A 10,609-nucleotide genomic window follows, 5' to 3' on the forward strand; every position below is an offset into this window, starting at 1 on the left:
GGCCATCCTGGTCTACATAGTGAGTTCCAGGCCAGCTGATGCTACTGTCTCAAAAGCCCCCCGCCCCCCAAAAAAAAGAAAAGAAAAATTACATATCTTGGCAAAATTGACTCAAGAAGAAGCAAAAACTTAACTAATTGTGTTGTAGCTACCAAAGGATACAAAGCAGTTGTTCAAAATCACCTCAAACACTGGATTCAGTGTTTTCATTTACATATGAATTCCACCAAAACTTTCAAGGGACAAATGAGCTCAATCTTAGGTAAATTCTTTCATAGAACTAAAAAAGAGGCCAGCATTCTGTGGCTTGTTCAATAAAGGTAGTGTATCAAAGCCAAAATACATAGACCCAATATCTAAAGAAAATATTTACAAGCAGAATGCAAGACATGGAGACATAACATGATAGGTTGGATTTATATGACGTATGTAAGTATGACTTAATTAGGAAAATCTACAAATGAAACTCACTGCCCATATTGATTTAAAGAAGGAAAACTCATATAATTGTCTCAAGAGATGGAGAAAATGATAAACTTTCATTAAAAAAAAAATTCTTAAATGCAAGGAACTTCCTTTATAGGCAGAACATCTGTTCTACACTTAGTGCAAACAATTGTTTGATGTGTCAACAAAGGTACCATTCCCTCAGAAATCTGGAGTGAGAGGAAGATGTCACTTGGAGGTCCTGGCTAATGCAATAAGAAAAAATAAAGCAAAATCATAGGGCTGAGACTATACTATAGCTCAGGGGTAGAGCAGGTACTTAGCATACATGTGGCCCTGGGTTCAGTCAGGCACATAAAATAGAGGGAAGTATGATGTCTAATATTGATTGCCAATTTGACAGAATCTAGAATCACCTATGAGAAAAACTTCTGGGTGAGATTGTGAGGGAGTTTCCTATTAGGTTATTTGAGATAGGAAGGCCCAACCTAAACATGAGTGGAACTGATCCATGGGCTGAGGTCCTAGACTGAATAAAAAGGAGAAAGGAAGCTGAGCACCAGCATTCATCTCTCTCTGCTTCCTGACTGAAGACACAATGTGAGCAGCTGCTTCAGGCTTCTGCTACTATGATTTCCCTGCCTTCAGGGACTGTGCCCTCATACTGTGAGCAGAAATAAACTCTTGCTGTTTTGTCAGGGGGCTGGAGAGATGACTCAGTGGTTAAGAGCACTGGCTGCTCTTGCAGAAGACCTGGGTTCAGTTCCCAACACCCACAGGTGGCTAACAACTGTCTGTAACTCCAGTTCTAGGAAATCTATCACCCTCTTCAGGTGTACTCACACACATGCAGGTAATACACTCATACACATAAAATAAAAATAATAAAGTATTTCTAAAAAGTTGTTTTGCCTTTAGTCCAAGTACTCAGAGGCAGAGGCAGGCAGACCTCTGTAAGATCAAGGTCTTATATAGCCTGGTCCATGTAGTGAGTTCCATGCTAGCTGGGGCTACAGGGAGACCCTGTTTCAAAAAGACCAAAAAAAAAGTTGTTTGTTAGATATTTTCTCCCAACAAGAAAAACCACTCGTATGGTGTGAGAGAGGAACAGAAAGCGCATAGAACCCATTTCTGCAGAACATATAAACTAAGTGAAAGATGCTCATTCAATAGGAAGATTTGATAGTCATAAAGATGTCACTTTGAGTCATTGCAATTCCAATTAAAAAATCCTAAAAGTTTTTCATATGAAACTTGATAGCCTATTTTCAAATGTATATGAATGTGAAGAACTCCAAGGGAGAGTAGGACACCCCTGTTCTGGGAAAACAAAAGGAAATAAAAGGCTGCCCTCTGAGACATCCAGGCTTATGAAGTTATATTAACTAAGATGTAGGCCTAATACAGCAACAACACACTAACCAATGGAACAGAACAGTAAGCCCAGAAATGGATATATGCCCACACTAAAATTCTATGTAGGACAGAGATGATATATCTAGTCAATTGAGAAAAAGAGTGACTATTTAATAAGTACAGCTGGTTTTTAAAAAATGGATCTAGATCTATATGGAAAAAGAAATTAAATCCCAAGTATCATTTAGAAAAAAAAAAAAAAACACAACTGCAATGGGATTAAGAACTTGCTCAAAGACAAAATTACAACAAATTGCACCTCATAATCAGCTTTATTTACAGTCCTAGTATTGGGCAATGCTTCATTTCATAAAATAGAGTGAGTGTTCTGATAAGCTGAGCAGAAGGGGTTGGTTTCATAGAAAAGGGCGGAAAAAGCAGGAACTAAGATTGGTCATGTCGGAGTTATTTTCCTCATATGTACAAGGCAACAGATGAATAAAATGGACTGGCCAACATCAGGTTACTCGTAGCTAATTTCTGTAAAGTTAAGCAGAGGGAAGGGCCTTATGGTGCTGAGTGAAACTGACTGGTTTGGAAATATGACTACTTTCCCCCCTGATTTCTCAGCTCAGTAACCACTTGGATTCTGGTTTGGTGTTTGGGAACTTCAGCATGAATGACTCCATTTCCGTTTGTTCTGTTGGGGCCAGTCTAAGATATCAGTTCAAATCAAAACCCTCCAACAAATTTTATTTAACAAACAAATGTCAAAAAATAAAATGTTAGTGAAAGAATTTGTGGCAGAGAAGAATTTCTTATGAACAAGATACCTTGCAAAATAATGATTTAACAGCTTAAAAATTATGCTAAATTTAAGAAAATCTGTCATTTTTTTCCAGTGTCTTCCACACTCAGGGTCTCATGCATGTCTAGCACTATCCTCAGACCCAAATTCCAAACTATTGCTACTCTTTTGGTTGGTCCCTCCACTTGTCCAATCACATACCCTTAGGCAAGGAGAACTCTTCCTCATTGAAAAAAAACCTTTAGTGACTTCTCTGTTCAAGACAAAACAGAAACAAAGCCAGTAAAACTCATAGGCCATCCTTTATAATATCGATGTGTTCTTTGCATGTGCTAAGAGCTGTAAGACTGTATTCAAGCCTCACAATAACCCATGAGCCATTTTACTATCTTCATTGTGAAAGGGAAAAAAGGAAGGCTTACGGAGTTGTCAGAATGCAATGCTGTTGCTCTTTCTCATTGATCAGTCCCAATGGCTACTTTTTTTTTTTTTTTTTAAAACACAGTCTTACTGCTAAGCCTATGCTTGCTTTGAACCTTTTGTCCTGCCTTGGCCTCTGGAGTGCTGGGATTGCAGCATTCCAGACTAAGGCTACTCTTTTGGTTGGTCCCTCCACCTGTCCAATCACATACCCTTAGGCAAAGAGAACTCTTCCTCATTGAAAAAAAAACCTTCACAATGGTTCAATTTCTTGTTGGTCGTGTTAAATGTTAATATTAGGGGATAATAATTACCTTATAGCAAAAAAAAAAATGGTTGAGGAATGTGAATTTTCTGGTTAATCACATATTTTAACCCATCTTGAAAATCTTTCTAAAATACTTTGATAACCCTTTCAACGTAGTAATTACTAAATACCGAACAAGAAAACCATTCTTGCATTAAGGCTTTCTTAGAATTTCATAACATTTTTATCCTCCAAACCAATATGTGATACAGGAATTACATTTCCTTACATTTATAGAGCATTTCTATTTTACAAAACTCTCTCCCAAATCAATCTGCTTCAACTCCTTAGTATAAGCCAGTAAGTAGTCACCTTGCAAACTGTACTTTTTTTTGGTGCAGAACCGAGGAACTGAAGAATTCATAGGAGGGGGGAGCTGGGGTTCAATCACCAGCACCAAAAAAATAAGTAGGGGGAGGATACGCTCAAAACACATTATATACTTTCATTAAAGTGGCCTTATGTAATCTTGTATAATTAAAAATAGTTGTCTAGAGATCGCAGCGTGAGGGCTCCCCCGCCCTCCTGCTGGAACTCGGAGTTGCAGACAGTGCCCATCACTGCATCCCAGGAGGGAGCCAAAAGCCGCACGCTAGAGCCAGGCTGGGGACCTGCGGGCCAGGCGCGGGTCTGCAAGGCCCGAGGCCTCGGGATGCGGGGACCCACCCGCTCCCCCGCCGGAGACTGGCGTCTTTCTACCTCCACAGGGCCGAACCGCAGCTGCACAGCCAACACAGCAGCACCGCCACCTCCCGGACTGACATGGCGCCAGATGCACCTAGCCACAACGGTCCCGGCTGCGCCTCCAGGGCTCGCGCGTTCCCGGGACGAGGCCGGCCAGCGCGCGCGCAGGGCGCGAGACCCAGTGCAGGTGCGCGCCCCGGCTCCACCGGGTGGCCAGAAAGTTAGCCACGTAAGGACACTGAGCACGATTTTCAGACCCAAACAGCCATCTCTAAAATATTCGAGTTGACTGAATAAAGGTGAAACTTAAAAAAAAAAAGATTTATTTTTATTATGTGTCTGTGTGCATGTGCACGTAAGTGCAAGTGCCCGCGGAGGCCAGAGGAGGGCGTCAGACTTCCTGCAGCTGGAGTTAGAGGCGATTGTGAGCTGCCGGCATGGGTGCCAGGAACCGAACTTAGGTCCTCCGCAAGAGCAGCAAACACTTTTTTTTTTTTTTTTTTTTTTTCTGAGACAGCCTCTCATAGTATAACCTTGGCTGACCAGGAACTTGTTACGTAGACCAGGCTGGGCTGAAACTCACAGAGATCCTCCCGCCTCTACCTAGGACTAAAAGTCTGTGCCACCACACCTGGCCAAGGTGAAAGTTTTAAATGAGCATTCCCACCCATTCCCACTCCCCCATCACCCCCCCATCTCCCCATCTTCCCATCTCATGAGTGCTGAGATTACAGGCATGTGCTGCCCCCTCCACCATCCTAAATTAGCCCAAATATTTGTGTGGCTGCATGTGACCATTTCAATAGCAAATACCTGGCAGTATTCTCCAGGGAGCAGACACCGGATAGATGCTTTAAAAAGTGGACAGCCACAAATGGGACATCCATATCACACCTTCCCCCTGCAAGGTTCAGAGACCATTGAGGAAAAGGGGGCTTTAGAAATGATTGTTGTAAGAGTCAGAATTCGGGGAGGACCATCGAAAATCAGTGTCTTCTGGACAGGACAGAACAGGGCAGGACCGCTGCACTCGAACTCACAGCAGCTGTAGTTACCTGTGCAACACCTGCAAGAGATCAAGCCAGTCAACATCCTAACAGGGAGGGAGAAGGGGCTCATGAGTCCTCACCCTTAGCTGAGGCTCTATTGACAGCTGATGCCTTCTGAGGGAAGGAGAGTCAGTTTTCTTTGAGGGTGTGGCTCCTGGTAGGGTAGGTTGGCCACATTCCACCCTGAGTGTAAGGGCAACACAAACTGGAATGAAAGGACGGGGCTGGAGAGATGGCCCAGTGGTTAAGAGCACTGACTGCTCTTGCAGAGGACCCAGATTCTATTCCCAGCACCCACATGACGGCTATGAATCATCCTTAACTCCAGTTCCAGGGGAATCTGAAACTTTCTTCTAACCTCCAAGGCATTGCACAGCATGGGTGCACTCACATACATGCAGGCAATACACTCATATACATTAATAATAATAATAATAATAAAAGGAAAAGGACACAAAGTTGGGAGGGGTAGCGGGAATGAATCTGGGAGGAGTTAGGGGTGAGCATGATCAAAATACATTCTATGTATGTATGTCACGCTCAACGAATTAAAAATATATTTTAAAATAGAATAAAATCATTTTTTTCTTGTTTTTAAGGATGGTGGGGGAGGTGTCAGAAATGATGTGCTCCTGCCTTTGAACAATAAACATAGGACAGCGTTCTTGCTTTCAAAGGGTTGTAATCTTGTGATAAAATTGAGCTAAACAGCAGTTATCACACAGCATTATAATCTGTTTAACGTTGAGGGCAGCAATTGTATCTTCATTCTTTCTGTTGTCACTGGCAGCAGAAAACACAACTCAAGGTTGCTGGCAGTGCAGGTGCACCCTGTCCTTGATGTCAGCCACAGAAAAGAATTTCAGGACGATGCAGCGTGAAGCAAAGTTGGTGAGTTTATTGATTAAACAGAAAGACAAGATCCTTTCACAAAGGTGTGGGAGTTAGGAATGTATCCAGTAGCTACATGTGATTCCAAGCTATTTAATCTGCCACCAAGTTTAGTATTAGTATTAGTATTATGGGCTGGCATATTTTTCTTATCTGCTGAACTCTCTCTTTGAAGAGACTTTTTAAGAAGGTACATTGTGCACGTTTGCAGGTGGAAGAGGGAGTTCTAGTAGAGATAAAGAACCCATCAAAGAGACTCTCACTTTAACAAATGTTACAGAGGGTGGACTTAAGGCATAATTCATTAGTCACTTTTAACACTGTCATTTGTTCTCAGAAACAGGGGTACTGTTCTGCAAGTTGATCTGGTTAATTATGTTGAAATTCCCAAGTATTAGCTAAAAGGGCATCAAGAAGAAAAGATGGACAAAAGAATGAGTGCCAATTCAAGCATTTGTCTGCGGGGAAAACCTGCAGAGGGGAGCTCTCTGTAAGAATCAGAGCCCATCAATATGCTTACTAGTAATTATAAGGCAGAAAGGGGTGGGGGCAGGGAAGGAGGTTGAAAACTTTCCTTTTTTGGTCCAAGATTAGCTGTTGCTAGGAGTGACCAGTGAGTAGTCAATTAAAGAATCTTAGGTCATCAATAAACATGTCTTATGGCCAGCCATTATCAGGGTCTCCAGGGGAGGGAGTGTGGCAGGAATCTAGGAAAATAAATTACTTTAGTTCTGAAATGCTAATTGCTGTGGTGAGAAAATTGTCACCATTTTACCAAATTGGAGGAATTTTTCAAAATGGCATGGCTATGACTAACATCAGCCATTGAGGAACAGAATCAGACCGAGGAGAACCAAGAGGGGGGATTTTTTTTCATGTCCTCTCCGTTTCCCAACTAGTTATCTTGTCACCAGTGCCCAGCAGGTAGTATGTAAGAGGATCTCAGTGTTTACTGAGAACATATTGCATAGGAACAGTAAGTAGTGTTTTCTATGGCCACATCACCCTGAACACTCCTGATCTTAGAAGCTAGAGAATGTTCTGGTTAGTATTTGAATGGGAGAAATAGCAAATACTAAAATGAGCTCACAGGCCAGCTGAGAACATGATAGTGTACACAAATTGGGAAACAGCACATAAAATGTGATTCTATTCTGTTTTTGTTTGGGATCCTATGTATCAATTCCAGGGCCTTGCATATGCTAATAAACAATCATTCCTTCTACTACTGAGCTCATCCCCAGCCATTTGTTCCCAGTGTTTTCCAAAGCAATTTTATCAGGATTTGATATCATAGTTAATTTGGGTTGTAGTGAAAACACTAGATCAGAGATTGAGATGAGTCAGAGGTTAAGAGTACTTGCTGCTATTCCATAGGACCGGAGTTTAGTTCTCAGCAGCCACATCAGACATTCACAACCCCCTGTAACTCCAGCTCCGAAGGGTCCCATGCACTCTTCTGGCTTCCACCAGCATCCCCACACACGCAACATTCACTTGCGTACACACACACAAACACAAATAAAAATAAATCTTAAAAAGAACTTCAAAACAACAGTAGGTGTACTCTGGAATCCAGCCACAACTGAAAACAGTTAAGCGGAACATGCAATAAGGACATGGGTTCACTGAATCCGGAGAGGTACCATTTCAAATCTCATCAGAGCAAAGAGTCTCAAAGTCTGGGCGGGGGAATAGCTCAGTGGTAGAGTACTCGCCTCACCTGCACAAGATTCTGGGTTTGATGTCCAGTACTACAAGAAAAATAAAAGGGTGGGGTGGACAGGAGACAAATCCTACAAAATAGGGATTAGATTACCTAGCGATTGTGGGGATCAAAGAGCCCGTGTGCGTTACGGTATCTGCAAACACTATATGACGTAGGTAGCTTACTCATCTCTGACCCTCTGATAGTTCCGTGTAAAATGAGAAGGGTTAGAATTCTACTTGATCTCTAGATTTCCTGGTGTAATGTCCTTTTTGACTATTTTTGAGTTTGCACTTTTAGTCCCTTCAACTTTCAGTTCTAAAGGTATTCGGCCCCATTCCAACCTCTTCCTATTTTGAAATTCCCGTTTGTGTTTTGTAACCCTATTACATTCCTTAACAAAAACACGTCTTTAAACACAGAAAACAAAAAAGAAAGCTTGCAGAGACCGGAACCCGCAGACCCGGGACACCAGGGCGCCGCGCTAAAGCGGCCGTGCAGAACCTTGCACGCTGGGAGTTGTAGTCCGACGCCCCTCCGCGCCTCTCCAGTTTAAAAGTGCAAGGCAGAGCTGGTGGGCGGGGCGTAGAGGCGGAGCGCGCTGCTAGCCCCGCCCCCTCTCCTTCCGCTCTAGCGGGGTTGTCCTCGGAGCGGTGCGGCGGGACCGGGAAGGGGCGTGGCCTCGGCCGGGGGTGGTGGCCGTTGCGGCCGCCGGCGGGTGGTGCTGCCGCTCCGGCCTGCGCGAGGCGCGCCTGGTCCCTCCCTGAGCAGGCGGCGGAGCGCGGGGCGGGGCCTGGCGGGGAGGGTGGAGGCCCGTGGGGCAGGGGCGGGGCCGGCCTCTGGCTCCTTCTTCCTCCGCATGTGCCTGGCGGCGGCAGAGCAGTTGGGTTCGCGCTCTGCTCGCCCGCCGCGTCTCCTCAGGGCTCTTGGGGCTTCCCGGGAGCCATGTCGGTCTCCGAGAACAACCGGGCGGCGTCCTCCCTGCCCAACGGCGACTGCGGCCGCCCCAGGACGCAGCCCGGGGGGAACCGAGTGACGGTGGTGCTGGGTGCGCAGTGGGGCGACGAAGGCAAGGGGAAGGTGGTGGATCTGCTGGCGCAGGACGCCGACATCGTGTGCCGCTGCCAGGTGAGGCGGGGCGGGAGGCCGGCCCGAGGTGTCACCTTGCTGTGCGCCCCTCGGGCTGCGGGGAAATGGCGGGACCCCTGCCCGGGAGCCTCGGGGCCGCTCTAGGTGGCTCTATAAGAGCAGGGGGCGTCGGGGGATGCGCGTGGCCGGGAGGTGCAGGGGGTGTCGGGCAGGCGCCCAGCCGCAGCCCTCTGGCCAGGAGGAGTGGGGAAAGCTCCCGCCCAAGGCCTGCTCCCGACGGCGGGCTTGACCCAGTGCGGACCCGGGAGGCCTCCCCGCCTTCCCATCACCCCCCACCCTGCCAGCCAAGGGGTGAAATTATCCCGAAATCGCCTGAAATCCAGACTCCGCCGCCCCACCTGCAGGCCTCCTGCGGTCCACTTTGTTGACATCAGAATCTGCTGCGGGGCTTTGCTACTGTTTGGGGGGGGGGTCCCCTGATTGTTTTTCTTTTGCTCCGTACCCCATAGATAAGGGAAGATCTAGTGTCACCCATTGGTCCCCAGAGAAGGAATCCCCACTCTGTTTTGGAGTGAATGAGGCAGCTAGATTACAAGGGTTTCAAATCGGATATTTAGAAATAGTTACAATGTTACAATTAGAAAGTTCAGGTTCGGGAAATAGAGTAGTAAAGTACTTCCTACTGGGAGACACGTGGTTTTTTCAGTGATCGTTTCTTCCTATTTGTCGTTTGCTTTGAAGCAGCCTCTAGGCTAGGCCTTCGAAAAGGCTCTCACATAACTGTCTACCAATTTCAGAATTCGTTCAAGACAAGATGTAGTTTGTTTGAAGCTAACTGCGGCATGTTTAGGTTGTATGTCAGCTGTGTAGACCAGGCTCAATTCACTGAGATCCGCCTGCCTGTTTCCCAAGTACTAGGGTTGAAGGCATACACCACCACAGCCAGCAAAAATATTTCTTGTTCCTGGCTCCATGTGATGATGCCTTGCAGTAGGTGATCCAGGTTAGACGTGGGCCCAGTTGATGAGAAACTTTTTATCTAAACTTGAATCCCATGCAAAAACAAGGTACAGGTGTGTAAAAAGGCCTAAATACAAATATTCTGACCTGGGTTATCCTTCTTTCTTGTGTACAGAAACTTACCCTACCTATTCCTTAGCAGAGACAGCCATCACGTCCAAGTTACTTCCTTACCACCAAGTCTTCCTTTCAACTTGTTTAATCTACTCCTGCACCTGTCTGGTAACATACATATTTAACGGTGCTTTCAATGGTGTTGGCATTAAATTCCCGTCCCACATTGCCTTAGGTAACGCACAGAAGCCCAGCCTTTGCCTCCTTTTGGTCTTAAAATCAGATCTGGTATGCTGTAAGGGAAGACTTAGGAGAAAAGTGCCTAGACTTTTATTGGATAGGAGAAGATGAGGACTGTTTTTCTTCTCTGTTCTTCTTGACATCCTTTTAACTTGGAAGTAGTCTCCAGTCTCCAGTCCAGCTACCTTGTAGGTTCTAAGGATTCAGGGGATGTACCCATTGTAGAATTTATCTAAAAGATCCTCAGTTTAATATTTGAAAAATTTTAGAATCAGTTTGTAGACTGAAGGTATTCTTAAGTCATGTATCTGTCCTGTGCCCTTGGGAAACCCAGAGAAGTGACCTGGGAGAAACCATATTTGGCTAAGGTTAGTGGAGAAACAAGTGGTCAGATTTGTGAAAACAGACCTTGCATTGTACTGTTTTACTGACAACCTTGTAGAATCCTTCCTTTTTTTTTTTTTTTTTTTTTTTTTTTTTTTTAGATAGGGTCTCCCTGTAGCCCCAGCTGTCCTGGAACTCACTATGTAGACCAG

General features: G+C 45.1%; 1 protein-coding gene across 1 annotated transcript in view; it reads left to right on the forward strand.

The window, feature by feature from the left end:
* The first annotated feature begins 8,387 nt into the window (after positions 1 to 8,387).
* Adss (adenylosuccinate synthase) overlaps positions 8,388 to 10,609 on the forward strand; it is a 37,332-nt gene continuing 35,110 nt past the window's right edge. The window contains exon 1 of the mRNA XM_008849157.3: positions 8,388 to 8,798. Within this exon, the coding sequence (XP_008847379.1) occupies positions 8,616 to 8,798 (183 nt within the window). The 5' untranslated portion in view covers positions 8,388 to 8,615. The remainder of the gene's footprint in view (positions 8,799 to 10,609) is intronic.

Source organism: Nannospalax galili, unplaced genomic scaffold (genome assembly GCF_000622305.1).
Source record: "Nannospalax galili isolate Female #2095 unplaced genomic scaffold, S.galili_v1.0 scaffold543, whole genome shotgun sequence".
NCBI lineage: Eukaryota > Metazoa > Chordata > Mammalia > Rodentia > Spalacidae > Nannospalax > Nannospalax galili.